Source organism: Populus trichocarpa, chromosome 10 (genome assembly GCF_000002775.5).
Source record: "Populus trichocarpa isolate Nisqually-1 chromosome 10, P.trichocarpa_v4.1, whole genome shotgun sequence".
Classification (NCBI taxonomy): Eukaryota; Viridiplantae; Streptophyta; class Magnoliopsida; order Malpighiales; family Salicaceae; genus Populus; species Populus trichocarpa.
Genome location: NC_037294.2, coordinates 20,778,335 through 20,794,126, shown reverse-complemented (window position 1 = coordinate 20,794,126; position 15,792 = coordinate 20,778,335). Strand labels below are relative to the sequence as shown.

Here is a 15,792-nt window from a genome sequence, read left to right as displayed (position 1 = left end):
AAAAAAATATCAATTTTATTTTTAAATAAATTAAAAAATATATATTTAAAAAGGAATCCAGATTAATTTGAAAAATACAATAACTAAATCATGTTTGTAATAAAAAAAAATGGCACTCCTGTTTTTAAATCTACACTATTTATTTCCCTCATTATATTTAAAAGTACTCATTATTCATCACCTAACTTGAAGAACATTTGAAGTAAAGTGTTGAAAATAAGAAGAAGAAACAAATTCCAACTCATTTTCTTTTGTTTGGAAAGAAAATAAAAAGGAGGTAAAAATTCTTCATATGGACCCACTTTCCCAACCTCCTCATTTTGAAAGAAGAATGAGAAGAAAACAAATAAAGTTAGGAATTTTCCTCCCATCTCTTATTAGTATTTTTTATATTTTTTTCAATTTTTAACTAACACTTTGGATATTTAACCTTTAATGCTTCGAGTCTGTTTAGGAGTGTGGTTGCAGTTAATTTTCAAAATGCTTTTCACTTGGAAATGTATCAAGAAAATATATTTTTTATTTTTCAAAAAATTATTTTTGACATTAACGCATCAAAATAATCTAAAAACACCAAAAAATATTAATTTGAAGTAAAAAAAAATAAAAAATTTTCAAATTTTTTCAAAAGCACTTTTGAAACGCAAAAATAAACAGGACATTCGCTTTTAATCTTACTTTTCTAACATTTCATTTCCATTTTTTCACCTCAAATTAAAAAAATAAATAAATTTACATACAGTGATTTTAATTTTTATACTTAATAATTTCAACAAATTTTTATTTAAGAAAAATATTGAATTAAAAGATACTATTGAATACTCTGGAGGCAAAATTAGGGATTTTTTTCGGATGGGTTCAGACCAGTAGTCCTCTTGGGCCAAATTGCCATCCCTGCTCAAATAACAATGGCAGAGGTCCAAACATGTCTGTCCAAAAAGCCCAAATCCATCTCCTCCACCTCCATTTATGTCTCGGCACTGTCACTCCCCCCGAGTCCTTGTAGAGAGAATACATAGAGCAGAGGACTTGGCAGTTTCCAAGAGATGGCTAGGTCAACGGCCATGAAAGCAGCGGGACTCATTCTAGCTCTCTTGATCTTCACATTTCTCACTCTTGCCGTTTCCTCCTCAAATAACCAGATCCAAATCCTCAACGCCGAACGTAGAGTAAGAGCACCTCTTTTTGCTCAATTTCAGAAATAAAAACTGATTTGATCCTGTGAAACAAAAGAAGATGATCAGGTTTCATGATTTGTTGTTTGTTTGTGTGATAATTGGTGCAGATTGACTTGAGTTCACATATCGTCAAGGTCTTCTTAACTTTAAAGGTATGCCCCTATAATCATTACTTTGGTTGATTCTTAGTTTTTCTTATAATCAAACAAATGGGATTATCAAGCATTTTCGAAAAGTTTTAATTGTGGGGGGTTTAAATCTATTATTGATTGTTGAAATTTGCAGTCTTTCATTGGCAGAATTTCGATAGTCTAGCTCAAAATTCAATTTTATTTTTTTAAAAAAAAAAACTTGGCTCAATACCCCTGTAGCATGATGGTTAAGGGTTTGCTTCGAATTATGTTAATTAGGCAAGTGTTTTAGGCTTGATTTCTGGTTGTGCTAGGTGCAAACAATTCCATGTTTGGACAAAGACTCCAAACTTTGATTCGTTTTTTACTCTATGCATGCCACCGTGACGGTTTGCATGTCTCAGAAAGATCTGCCAGGTCAAATGGTCTGTCTTCTGTCTACCTCTGATATCATATAAAAATTGTTGAGTATGCAAGAATAACGATTCAACAGTTGGGTCAAAAAGATGTAGGGATTTTGACTAGTATATTCACTTATAGAGGAATGTGCATTCCAGATAGCGGGTTATTGTTTGTGTGTGTGTATGTTTGTTGTTTGTGAATTTCTTCTTTTTATGGACATGTATATGGATACAATTCAGGTTGAAAATGTTGGGACAACTCCTGCTTCAGAAATCCTTCTTGCATTCCCACCTTCGCAAGCTGATCACCTAGCACTTGTCAAAGCACAAGCAGCTATAGGCAAGAAGAAGAAGAAAAGTTACGTTCATCTTGATGTAAATCCAACAGAGCTACCTGATGCGCCAAATGGAACTAAATATTTTAGCATATCTTTACTGGATCCATTAAGTTTGGGTGAAACTGCCACTCTGGAAGTGCTTTATATATTAACACATTCTCTGGAACCTTTCCCAGCAGAGATAAGCCAATCGGAATCGCAATTGGTATATTTCCGTGATAGTGCATTAATACTGTCACCATATCATATTAAGCAGCAAACTACTTTTATTAAGACACCAAGTACAAAAGTGGAATCATATACAAGAGTGGAACCCACCAAGTTTGCTGGCAGAGAACTGAAGTATGGACCATATGAAGACCGGCCTCCATATTCATTTTCTCCAGTAATTGTTCATCTTGAGAATAACAGCCCATTTGCAGTTGTTGAGGAGCTTTTACGAGAAGTGGAGATATCTCACTGGGGCAACCTTCAGATAACAGAGCATTACAAGTTGGCTCATGCTGGTGCTAGACACAAAGGCGTGTTTTCAAGGTTGGAATTGCTGCTCCATGCCGTGTTTTTCCTCCTTTTAGTTTTTATCACTTCATATTCATTCAGTTTTCCATACCCCCCCCCCCCCCCCAACACGCACGCCTTTTCTTTCTTTTTTGAGTTTAGGCTAGAATGAAAGTTAAAATGCCATACTGGTCAGCATATTCTGTATAGACAATGCATGACTAAGGATTTTCTAGCTTGTTTCTGATCTAATTAAGTTTTGTGTGACTTACTTGAAATAACCCCCTCCTTCCTCCTCCCCTCTGCCCCTGGATCCATCTGTTTGTGGGTGCATAATTAAGCTTAAAGGTGTTTCAATTTAGTTTATATGACTGTTTTTTCGTTCTTGTGTTTCATCTTCTGTAATTAGTCTGTTTTAATCTCATCTTCTGAGACCTTCTGGCAGGGTTGATTATCAATCTAGGCCATCTATTAAAGGTGCGTCTTCATTCAAGCACCTTCTAGCAAGTCTACCACCTAGGGTGCACTCTGTGTATTACCGGGATGAAATCGGAAACATCTCATCGTCACATTTACGTACAGATTACCGTAAGGTATTGCCCCTATTTTCTAGTTATGTGCTTGCATCGTAATGTAACTATGGTTATATTTTGATAGGAGAGATGGGAATACTGCAAATTGAGAAAAAATGGTACTTGGTGTTATTTTTATGGACTGCAGTTTTCATCTTCTTATGTGCTGACTCGACACTCTCTAAACAGTCAGAACTTGAAATTGAACCACGGTATCCTTTATTTGGAGGTTGGAAGGCTACCTTTGTTATTGGATACGGGCTACCACTGGAAGACTTCCTTTTTGAGTCTCCTGATGGCAAGCGATACCTCAACTTCAGCTTTGGTTGTCCTCTTGCCCAGACTGTTGTGAACAAGCTGACCATCAAAGTGGGTTTGCTTCTATTAATCATTTGCATTCATGATGCTGTTTGTCTGTTTGTTGCTTTAGTCATATTCTTCTCATGCTAATGCCAGAAGATGTTTTATTTCAGGTTGTGCTGCCAGAAGGATCAAAAGACCCTTCAGCTGCTGTTCCTTTTCCAGTGGAGCAGCATCTAGAGGTACTAATCCCAGCACAACCCAAAATATTACTTTTAAGTTTAACAAGTGTGTTGGAGGTGTATCGTTGACATATTTTATTTTTATGTGCTAAACAATAACAAGAAAATTGCTTGAAATTTATAGTTTAAAAAATCCGAATGAGTAGCTTTCCCTGTATAAGAAATATTCAATCTTTAAAAGTGAGCTTGGTGCTTTGCTTTGTTGCAACATAACAACAGCACTGATTGCGTTTATATTTTTGGAAACTTGTGCAGACCAAATATTCATACCTTGATGTTGTTGGGAGGACCGTGCTGGTTCTGGAAAAGAAAAATGTAGTTCCTGAGCACATTACGCCTTTCCAGGTGATCTGCAATCCCCTTGAATCTCAATTTTGATTTTCTTAAGTATCAAATGAAGGGTCAAAATATCAAGGTTCTGATTGGCAATTAAACTCCAATCAAAGTCACCTTTCTAGGACTAGATGTAGACAGTTCTAGATCCAATCATTTCATTTATTTACAGATGTTGATTTTCAGCTTGAAAAATAAGAATTGTTGACTATGATGCTGGATACTAACTGCACCTACTCTACTGCAATACCATGTGCCACTGCAACGCAGTAGGTCGTGTTAGTTTTCTAGGCAAGTTGCATGTTCGTGCTAAAATAAGACTCTGAATTTGACTATTTGTGCTAAAATAAGACCCTGAATTTGACTATTTAAGAGTTTGTGATCTGCAGGATTGTACTGTATATTTTAACTTACAATGACTTTTATACTTTGCTGAAATTGGTTAGTGGTTCATTTAGAGTTGTGGAAGCTCTCTTTGGTGGTATGAAATTTTGAGATTTAAAATGCTTGGCTGACTTCAATAGTAATATGTCTGTGACCTGTATGATTCTCCGGTTATGTTCCACGACATTACTAACTATTTCCATTTTGATTTTCTCATACAAAATTCTCCCCTTGGATTCCCCTATTTAACAATGTTTACAAACATTTGCCTTGTTCTTGCAGGTTTATTACACTTTCAAACCTATATTCATGCTAGCAGAACCGCTGATGTTGGCATCAGTATTTTTCTTGTTTTTCATGGCATGTGTAGCTTACCTACAGATTGATATTTCCATCCGCAAGTGACAAATGCTCCAGAAAGGCCAGGTTATGCAACTTATTAGTGATGTATGTGCCAGTTTTTGATATTGATATGCTCATTCCGTCATCCTTGGCCGAGGAGGGTGTCAGCTTTACTTTCGTTTAGAAACTGAGCAGGTCAGAATCCGAGGCCCATCAGGGACCATTTGGGGCCGCTTATAAAACTTTTAGATTTTCTGCAGTGAAAGTAGCTCTGAACTAGAAAGTTTTCTTGTTAACTTTCACCCCACCCTTTGTGGGGGTCCATTGAACAGTAGTTATCTTCATACGTGCAATATAAGAATTTTGAGGTAGTTTGACAGGGAGGTAACCTCTCCCTTTGTTTTTATTTTTTCTCTAAACATCTAGTATGGCTGGGAATTGGGATTTGGGCTGGAAACTTGATGTTATTATTTTGACCTATGTGATAGACAATCATTTAGTGACCCCAACGAGAAGTGCCATAGCCAGTGTTTTAAGGATAGATGACGAACTCCCAAAATGGCAGCCCCTAGGTAATAGTGTCCAAGTAATGACCAGGGCGTGCTGCAATCTAATCGATCTGCTCTGCTGTATTCTCCTAAATGGCCCAAAGCGTGCACAATTACATGTGGATTTGTAGAAAGTTTACGTTTATATCTATCACTTTGTCTTAAAAGGTGCTATTGCTCGTTAGCATTCTTATTCGAATCCCGTCAAAACACCTACAAGTTGATGAACTACTGAGTGAAACTGGTTTGGTGTCAAAATCTTACCGAGTAATAGGGGGAAAAAAATTAATAGGGTGACAAGAACTTCAATGCCACCAGATCTTGTCAGCTCTGGTGAACAAGGATTGGGATGGAAGGAGATCAGTAAGGCACTTTGTGGTGTAAATAAGAGCAACAAAATGAAACACGCATCTCCTCCTGTATTTTCTTTTCTAGCCCATCCATCCCCATGTCGAGCTCTTAAATGACCCTTCAAGCCAGAAAAGGACATGTAAGGTGTAGACGTGTAGTCTGCTTCCTCCAACTGGGCTTTCTTGCATTTATTAATTGCTAGGCTTTAGTAATTAGCTTCCATCTCCTTTCTTCAATCTGACAAGTAACAGCAGGTCTCTTCTTATTATGCGAACGTGCCATTTCATACTTACAATAAATGTCTTTATCATGAGCGGGCATTGTTTAATTTTAGCGAGGAAGGGAGTTTAGCAATGAGTGGATAAGATAATAGAAAAAGAAACGATGTTTTAGAGGTAAACCTAATTTATGGTTTAGGTTAGAAAATCAAGCTAGTACATAGTCTTGAAGTTTAAGAAACCATAATTATTAATTAATTAGCAACTCATCGAGCTTAAGATTCTGACAACATTTCTTCTCATGATCTAAAAACTCTTTCATCCTTTGATGTCTTAATTCAAAGAACGGTTGAGAAATGCCATTGCACTTTGGATGGGGACGGCTTTGACATAATTTGAAGATGATAAGATACCTCTGTTCGAGACTCAAGGGCAGAGGATATTAGCCTGCTTCTATGTTTTTTTCACGTGCATGCAATCAACAAGTTAATACAAAAGGTTTGGAACCCGAATGGTACAGCTTAACTGGTCAGATTTTAAATTTGTTTTCTAGAGATCACCAGTTCGAATCCCACAAATCTCAGAGCCACTGGAGGCTTACATGTCGTTAACTCCAGGGCATATAGGATTAGTCGAGGTGTCCGTAAACTGGCCCGGACACTCACGTTAATAAAAAAAAAAAATACAAAAGGTTTGGTCTAAATGATAAATGGGTTTGCTTCCTCTGTATGCATGCAAAAGAGAGCTTAGCTAAGTTGACGATGAACATGAAGTAAAAAGGCAAACGTTGCCCAACATTTTGAATAGTTTAAAGCTGTAACAAGCATAGGAATTGGCCCATTTCTTGAGCAGTTGTAACATTGGAATATCCTCCAGAATTAAAGAAAATATAGTGTCATTAACAGGTTATGCAGGTTAAAACAATCTCGGAAACTTGATCCCAGCACAGCTTTTGAACAACTCAAGGGGGACCATGAATTTAGCTTATGGGCCAACCTTAGAGTTTTCACAATGAAGTGCTTTGACTCAATGGTTCAGTTGACATGGTTCATAGTAATTATAAATAAGCATGTAGATGATCAAGTTTAGGTAATGGGAGAGAGAGAGCATTTTGTTTGACATAGGAAAAGTTAGGAAGAGAAAAGACAGGCAGTGCATGGATTGTTAGTAATCTTTGGAAAGACTAAGGCATCAAAAGATTGGTCACCATCCACTTGGATGACTCCAAACCCTAAATATCTTATTTTAAGGTAAAAAGGCATTGCAATTGAAACATTGTTTTGTTATTTTAATTTTTTTTATTTTAAATTAATTTTTTTATGTTTTTTTAAATCGTTTTGTTATGTTGATGTCAAAAATAATTTTTTTAAAAAAAATTAATACATTTCCAAACGAAAAAAATTTTAAAACATAATATCTATCACACTTTCAAATAAACACTGTAAAATAATAAGTATCTTCTTTCCACGGATGAAACTTCACTATGCAATTATATGTTTCTTTCCCAAATAATAGAACTAATATTTTTGCAAAATTAAAAAAAAAAACTACAAATACATAAGACATTAATAATCAAGATTAGTTACAAAAACAATAACTAACTATTAATTAGCTACTCATTTCTTCAAACTAGTGCAAGTCTAACCACTCCTGTGTGTCTTCAAAGGGTGTCTCACATCCATCTGCAATTTGATCTTTGAAGTAAAAATGATGCGCTTTATACATAATTTATTTTACCATAATGCCCTTTATCTCCATCCACAAACCTATACATTTGAAGATGAAGAAAAAAAATGAAAATCATGATTATAACAAGAAATTCATGGGGTGCTTTGAAATAAAATGATGATTAATGGTGCAATAATATCCATTCCATGGCATCCATCTTAATAAGTTTTTCGATGAAAAGTTCCTTGAATAAGTATCAATCATTTGAGAAGCAATGCGACGAATCAAGAAAAAAAGTCACGAATTCTCTCATGTTAATTAATAAAGTTATAATTTTGTATGAGTTTTTGAGTTTTTACTTTATGAATTGCCCCTTTACATTTATTCATAAATTTTCTTGAAATGAATAATTCGTATTATTTGATGGTTGATATCATATGAACATGCTATCACTAATTGATATTATTTGGGGGGATAAAAAAACTCATTTCAAATGAATATTTTGGAAATAAAAAAAAATCTTATTCTATAATTTTTTTTAAAAAAACCAGCATGCCAAATTTTGATTTTAGAAGCGAAAAGGTAAAGGGCGATATGGTAGTTTCAATAAATTGGTTAAAGAAACAATTCAATTGCTCTGTCAACTGTCACCCTCAAAATTAGTTATTTTGAGAAGTGGGAAATGGAAGAGAAACTTGAAAGGGAACCCGAAAAGAGTCCAAGAGGAGGAATTCTCTGAAAGATTTGCAAGAGACTGACCATCTGGTTCTCTGATTCCCTTAGGTGGAATCAAGAGGATCAACATCGTATATGTGTTTATACACATATATAAAGATTTCTACACGTAAAGAGTTCCACATATCATTGTACAAGATTTTTATATAGCAAAGCACAAAAACCTGAAGAAAAGATTGCATGAAACATTTTTCAGAAGGTTTTTGAAAGGGTTTCAACGTTTTTGAGTGGTTTGCTGAAATAGGTGTTTCTCAAAACGATTGCAAAATGGAAGGGTGGCTGTATGTCATCAGGTCCAATAGGTTTGGTTTACAGTTTTCACGCAAAAGGTATTTCATTCTTCAAGAAAACTACCTCAAATGCTACAAAACAAGACCCATCTCACAGGAAGAGGTAACCCGTTGTTTCTCTTTTGTTTTTCATTCTGTTCTGTTTCTTCATTTGAATTCTGATCAACTCATGATGTGAAAGGATACAGGAAGATAGATGTTTCTTCTTGTTTTCCAGTTCTTTTCTTTTTTTTTTATTGGGGTAAAGGGGAATTGGATAGGGTTGAGAGAGGGTATGAATGTGCTGGTGCTTGAATTTGGGCCCTTCTTTTTCTCAAGCAGAATCTGTTTTGTGCTCTGAAAATGGGGGGGAGGGGGGGGGGGGTGTTTGCTGTCTAAAAATTGTCGCTGAAATGGATTCTTCCTCGTCTGAAATTTGTATCTATTGATGTAAGTTCATGATTTTGATTTCGGTATCAAATATTTCAGAATCTATCAACTTTACCTTTGATTCCTATATATGATTTTATCTTCCTTAGAAAAAGAAAGGGTGAGAAAGTGAAGGGTTTTCCAAGTGGTTTATTACATTAAAACGATGGTGGGGTTGTGAAGCATATCTTTCTGTGAAAATATTATACCTTGCTGGGAATGGAAGAATGCACCTTTTTAGATTTGATCTTCTCGCATTAAATGTTTGCTAAGCACCCCAAATATGCAGGGTGTTGATTTGAATCATCATAGCTTATTTATTGACTTCAATTAAAATCAGGATGGGATATCTTGAAAGTTTTACTGATGGTAGAATCATCTGTAAAAACATAGCTTCGACTTTGATTAAAGATAGGATAAGATTAAAAGAACATCAAGCCCTGAAGGTGACATCACAAGAATGGGCATTCTGGAAAGCAGAAGGGGCAAGAAGTTATCCAAATCTGACAATCTGCGATGATTATGACCTGATAATAACCTATTAAATATATGTAGCTATCGGTGCAGTTATGTTGGAGCAGCAATTCATGGTCGAAAAGAGGCCTCTGTGGTGGAAAACCAAAGTTCCGCAAGGAAAACTAAATTGATGACATGATATACTTACATTTAACATCTTAATTCTATAAGATGCTGTTAGATAGTTTTGCAATTTCAATCAGATGATTTGATTATCTATGATGGTAGGGCTAATTGAAACTTCACATTTCAGGAGCCACTTAGAAGTGCAAATATAGACTCTTACATTCGCATTACAGATAATGGAAGAGAGAGCATCAATAGGAAAGTATGCCCTTCGTTTTCATGATTTCTGTTTTCTAATTTATGATGGATGAAATTCTTCTTGGCCCTGCAAGAGAAAGGTTTTTTTTCCAAGCACGAGTAATTGTTTGCAACTTGCAGGTCTTCTTCATTTTCACGCTTTATAATACTTTAAAAGACAATGATCAACTTAAGGTGCAGTAAGTTCCAAGCGATTTTATTCTATTTGATTTATAAATTTGAGTAATGCAAGCGCTAATGGTCCCATATTTTATAGTTGGGAGCAAGTAGTTCAGAAGATGCGGGAAAATGGATTCGTTCCTTACAGAATGCTGTGGTGAAGGTTTAAAACTGTTTACTTGTAATAAACCATTTCTATAGTTTTTCTGGTGACGAAAACCTCACCTTTTACTATGTTTTCCAGGAGTGCCCAAATCCAGAAAAGGAATTTATGTCTTTCTCTAAGAAGAACTGGCCACCTTCAAGGTATGTCAGGCTCTAGCAAGACAACAGTTCCTGAAACTGAACCTTCTCATTTGGTTTCGTTTTGTTCTTATTTTGTATTATCCATTTTTGCATCTCTATTTCTTTCTGACTTTAACAATAATGTTCTTCCATGCTTGTTGAGCATCAGAAAGAGCCTCGTAATACTTTCTTAATTTGATTCTTGAAATGTAATTACCATGAATTCTGCCATTTGAAGAATTGGAACCCCCCCCCCCCCCCCCCATGTGCACTCCTCTGTCTTAATCATTTGGGATTCTTGTTTAGCTTCAATGTTTGAAGTAGCAATGCACATAAGCATGCTCTTTAGTTAGGTATATAGCGCTGAACTACGTTGCGTCATTCTTTACTAGAAGTCTTAGATTTCTTTCCACTTAAACAATCCAATTTTGTTTTAACAGATTTGGCAGTTCAAAGAGGGCTGGCAGTAAAAGATCTGTAGGTTATTACCCCTTCTTGCAGAATGAGGCGGTGACATCTGATGTAATAGCCCCGTCAACATGGAAGATTTTTGGTTGTCAGAACGGTAAGAGACTTACATTCGTAATCTAGCATTCAAGGGCTACTGCTTATATGCTCAAAACTTGTTGCATATTCAGGATTGCGTCTCTTCAAAGAAGCAAAAGATTGGGATTCTCGGGGGAGGGTAAGTTGCACCCTTTCATAGCTTGCTGGTTATGGATAGCTGCACTTCAATTCCTTAGCTAAAGATGATGTTTTTTTCTCAGCATTGGGATGATCATCCAGCTATAATGGCAGTTGGTGTGGTTGATGGAACTCCAGAAGCCATTTTCCGTACTCTTATGTCTCTTGGTGCCTCGAGATCAGAGTAAGATTGCTGGAATTTTTCCTCTTATCTTCTTAAAAGCGGAACTGGAAGCATACTTCGTAACAATTTTCATCCCGAATGTTTAAGATGTTCATGTAAAGACTTGTGTATGCACTTGATAAAGTTGGAAGGCGATGAGGCGTTCTTTTATGGCCATACATATAATACTTTCATCTGTATCAGGGACAAGTTTTAAGAGAGAATAGGTGACTTCCTTTTATAACTTTTATGAGAATATCTTCCACGTATGGTTTTATGAGTCTGGAGACAAGATTTATAGCCTTCAAAGTTCTGGGGTTTCTGAGGAAAGCATCACAGCCTACCTAGTTATGATTCTTAAACTACATGAACCACTTCCATTGTTCAACCCTTGCCCGCAGTTTTTTATTTTAAGATCAGAAGAAAATTTAAATTAATTTCTTGCGTTACATTTTTTTCAGATTATCTACGATTTGATATTCCTGAAGCTGAATTAGCAAATATATGTCTTGCAGATGGGACTTCTGTTTTTACAGGGGCAGTGTTGTTGAGCACCTTGATGGTCACACAGATATTCTTCACAAGAAGTTATACAGCAATTGGCTACCCTGGTTGGATAAAGACCTTCTGCAAATAGGAACTTGCTTCTAATATGTGTTCCCATTTACTCATTACTTTTTTGCAGGGGGATGAGGCGAAGAGATTTGTTGTTGCGACGATATTGGAGAAGAGAGGAAGATGGAACATATGGTAACATTTCATAAATTTTATGGAAAACGCATATGATATCAAGAAGGTGTATGGTTTCCACAAGCTACGGCCTTTATTTTTTGGCCCTAACATTTCTTCTGGTTTTTTCACAGTAATTCTATACCATTCTGTGATTCACAAGAAGTGTCCTCCACAAAAAGGATATGTTCGAGCTTGCCTTAAAAGTAATGTATGCTTTGCTTTTGGAAATTTAAAGTGCTAATTGACTTTGTAATGCTGCCAATGGACCCAACCATGAATGAGGAAAACAAGAATTTCGTTTCTTCTGAAGTGTTCATTTGCTTTTCTCACTATACTTTGCCGGTGCTTCCAATGATCATAAAAAGTAAAGATTAATTTGAGGCTATCTGACTTACTTGACGTATGGCTATTTATGAGAGGCTTTTGTGCATGGTGACTCTTGCTTGTTTGCTACATTTCCACTTTATTCTATATCTATTTTTTCTGTTTACAGCCTCAGTTGGTTATGTTGAATTGTTATCCTTCATGCCATAACTTTCCTTAATGTGTATTAATTTATTACAAACCTGCAGGTGGAGGATATGTAATAACTCCTGTAAATCAAGGAAGAGAATCGCTTGTGAAACACATGCTTGCAATTGATTGGAAGTTTTGGAAAGTATATCTGCGTCCACCGTCTGCAAGATCTATAACCATCCGTATGCTTGAAAGAATTGCAGGTACATTCTTTTCTTCGGATTAGGGAACTGCACTTCTGGTAATTTTAGCTTTGTCTACTGAAAGTTTACTTTATTAAAATCACTATCTCTGTTGTTGCATTTTGCAGCACTGAGGGAGCTGTTCCGAGCCAAATCTGGCAACCATCCATCTGACTTCTCTTCTTCAGATTCATCAGTAAAAACAATGTTGCCCCAGGATGGAATGGAGGATATTGAATCAGAAGATAAAGGCCAACAGAAGTTCGAGCAGAATGCTGATTTAAAGGAAAACGAGGCAGAAAAAACAAATTCAGGACGCAGAAGTTTGATGAGCCTGAATGATGCCTCTGATGAATTCTTTGATTTTCCTGATTCCAATGAAGATATAGATTTTGACCTCTTGGAGAATGGCTGGTATCCTGAAAAGAGTCAAGAACAGCCTACTTCGGTACTTACTAATCTCCACGACTGAATTTATGCTTTCCAAAATGTAGTTTAACCAGACTTAAATTGTGAATACTTGCTTAGATTTTTCTTCTCTGTGTATGTTAGAAATGAATTGAGATCAAGAGCTGCAACCTTTGTTTTCTGACATTTTTTGGCATTCAAATGTGCAGCATATATGCCAGCACAGATTATCATCTGCCGCTGTCTTTGTGAAGAAGTTACATGATCTTGCAGGTTAGTCCTGCTGTGGTAGCCAAGATTCTCAATTTAAGGTGACTGTTGGATGGGTGGTATGAACCATTGATTAATTGTGTTCTGATAAGAATTTCCTCGAAACTTGTCGTTGCAGTTCAGAAGAAGGGTTATATAGACTTTCAGGAGTTGCCTAAAGATGAAAATGTAGCAACATCCTATGGTAATACTCTTCAGAAGGACTCAACCTATTCTTTACCTTGCAGTTGGGCTACTGCCGAGCCCTCTACCTTTTTGATTCGTGGAGAAAATTATTTAAAAGACAATCAGAAGGTGTTCCTTAAATTCTATCTAATTCAGACCAAGGCATTTATTAAGAACTTCCACCATTCTTCCAGATTCTCTGCTTAAGCATTTTACTTTCTCCAGATCAAAGCAAAAGGTTCATTAATGCAAATGGTTGGAGCCGATTGGCTAAGATCCGACCACCGAGAGGATGATCTTGGAAGCCGTCCTGAGAGTATCATTCAGGTTTTTTGACAACCATCTCTATAAACTATGTGAATACATCTTCTTGAAAGGAAAAAAAATCATGAACAATTATAGAAACGCAATTCTCCTCATAGAAGCACTTGCTGTTGGATTCATGCAGAAGTATGCAGCACAAGGTCGACCAGAATTCTTCTTCGTCATCAATATACAGGTTACTTAAAATTAAATTAACCATTCTTGTTGCTTTAAATGCTGACGATGATTCTCCCCGTCATCAAGAAACAGATTATGTGATATTTGATCATGAATCAGGTCCCCGGTGCAACCCAGTATACCATCGCGCTATATTATATGTTAAAAACTCCTCTGGAAGAAACTCCCTTGCTACACAGCTTTGTCCACGGTGATGACGCCTTTAGGAATTCAAGATTTAAGCTCATACCTTATATTTCTAAGGTTAGTAGCAAAGTTTGACTCTGTTTGGATTCATGGAATATCACACAAATGGTCGTGCCACTTACATTTTTTGCATTGTCTGTAATTTATTAGGGATCGTGGATAGTCAAGCAGAGTGTTGGTAAGAAAGCTTGCTTAGTTGGTCAAGCACTAGAAATACATTATTTTCGTGGGAAGAATTACTTGGAGGTAGGTTATGAATAATGTTTTCTGCATCTATAGTTTTCAGGTCGAGCATATCGCGTTTGTTTGAAGAATAATATAAAATCATTCTTGAAGTTTCATTGGATTTAATTCTGATATGATATGGGAATTTCATCTAATAACCTAAGCTTCTAACAATGTTATCGTATGCCAACATTTGTCTGGATTTCAGCTTGACATTGATGTCGGATCTTCCACCGTTGCCAGGGGGGTGGTCAGTCTTGTTCTCGGATACCTAAACAATTTGGTCATAGAAATGGCATTTCTCGTGCAGGTGACACATATTAATCTCTGTATAACTGCATGTGCATGATTCATGAAAATAATAAATTCTCCAAGAGATCGAACGATAACGTTTCCAAGTTTCAAGTGATTTTGCAAAAACATTGTGCTGATTTGAAGATTAAGACCATACCAGCATGAGCGTTGGAAAGTCTTTTTTTGTTACTCCCCGTAACAAAAGCAATATTGACGCTTGCTGTCTCAAAAAATTGTGTAGGGTAACAACGAGGAGGAGCTCCCGGAAATCCTTCTCGGAACTTGTCGACTCAATAATCTGGATGTATCCAAATCCGTCCCTGTATAGCCATAATATCATGACCTGCACTTTTTTTTTCTGACATCTCCATGTGAGAATGTCGAAGCTGGATAAGAAAGGCAGAATGACGAAAATGGCAGGCGAGGTGCTCCATGATCATGGAATTAACACTTGTACGTGCCCCCTTTTCTTTCATTCAAGGTTGAAATGGCAATAATTTGCTAATTTCGTCAGTGATTCTTTGATAGGGCAATTTATTTTCTACATCTTTTATTATTATTTTCCCTCGTAGAGATGCATAACCAAGTATATGCTATTCTACATATTTTCTCAATCTAACATGCTAGTCGAGCCATTGTTCTATATAGAATATATTTTGTCAGGAGCTTTGTTCTTCATGTTATATTTTGTGAACATTAAAATGCCGTTGGATTTTCCCTCCAATAATCAAGTTGGACGACATCACTGTTAGGGTTTATTTGGGTTCAAAACAGATGGATTGGGGATATCAAGTTTATCCAGCATCATATAATGCTTATTTACGCCAATAGCATGATTTTAATTGGAAAATATGGGACCATTTTTGGAACAGAATTGTTTTTTTTTTTTTTCTATTAATGAATGGGAAATTATGAAGCAAGGCCAGGATGGTTAGAATAGAAATTGAGCTTCAAGCCCAGTGACACGTGGTGGGATGAAACCCAAAATGATTGAGAATTGTCAGAAATCAAAACTAGAAAGCTCAGGGACCAAAGAAGCCCACGATAGTAAAGATATCTGTAGTCTAGTCCATTCTAGAAAATATTCAGAACTGTCACAAGGATTGACAAAAAGGGTGTTTGATAGAGAGTTTTAACCGGAGTTTTAAAAAAAATTAAATTAAATTCTTTTGATGTTTTTGGATAGTTTTGATGTGCTAATGTTAAAAATAAATTTAAAAAAATTAAAAAATATTATTTTGATAT

The 15,792-nt window shown here is 36.0% G+C and overlaps 2 protein-coding genes across 4 annotated transcripts; both read left to right on the top strand.

Moving 5' to 3' along the window:
• Positions 1-987: 987 nt before the first annotated feature.
• Positions 988-5,090, top strand: LOC7463436 (dolichyl-diphosphooligosaccharide--protein glycosyltransferase subunit 1B). Its single transcript, XM_002316337.4, has 8 exons — positions 988-1,169; positions 1,286-1,330; positions 1,951-2,582; positions 2,992-3,139; positions 3,308-3,487; positions 3,592-3,660; positions 3,916-4,005; positions 4,660-5,090. The coding sequence occupies exons 1-8, from the start codon at positions 1,047-1,049 to the stop codon at positions 4,780-4,782; spliced, it is 1,410 nt and encodes a 469-aa protein (XP_002316373.4). The 5' UTR covers positions 988-1,046; the 3' UTR covers positions 4,783-5,090.
• A 3,075-nt stretch (positions 5,091-8,165) lies between these two features.
• LOC7464406 (protein ENHANCED DISEASE RESISTANCE 2) lies at positions 8,166-15,209 on the top strand. 3 transcript variants are annotated; one of them, XM_024610202.2, is made up of 22 exons: positions 8,166-8,632; positions 9,707-9,781; positions 9,898-9,951; positions 10,034-10,099; positions 10,181-10,242; positions 10,662-10,786; positions 10,860-10,906; positions 10,989-11,089; positions 11,584-11,679; positions 11,754-11,818; positions 11,932-12,003; positions 12,373-12,519; positions 12,627-12,946; positions 13,116-13,179; positions 13,295-13,470; positions 13,567-13,668; positions 13,790-13,840; positions 13,942-14,085; positions 14,179-14,274; positions 14,462-14,563; positions 14,789-14,918; positions 14,968-15,209. In XM_024610202.2, exons 1-21 carry the CDS (start codon positions 8,507-8,509, stop codon positions 14,873-14,875), a joined length of 2,178 nt encoding a protein of 725 aa, XP_024465970.2. In that variant the 5' UTR covers positions 8,166-8,506; the 3' UTR covers positions 14,876-14,918; positions 14,968-15,209. The 3 variants fall into 3 exon arrangements, with proteins under 3 accessions (XP_024465970.2, XP_024465971.2, XP_002316372.3); XM_024610203.2 differs by having other exon boundaries at positions 10,034-10,093; positions 14,789-15,209; XM_002316336.4 differs by having other exon boundaries at positions 14,789-15,209.
• The last annotated feature ends 583 nt before the right edge of the window (positions 15,210-15,792 follow it).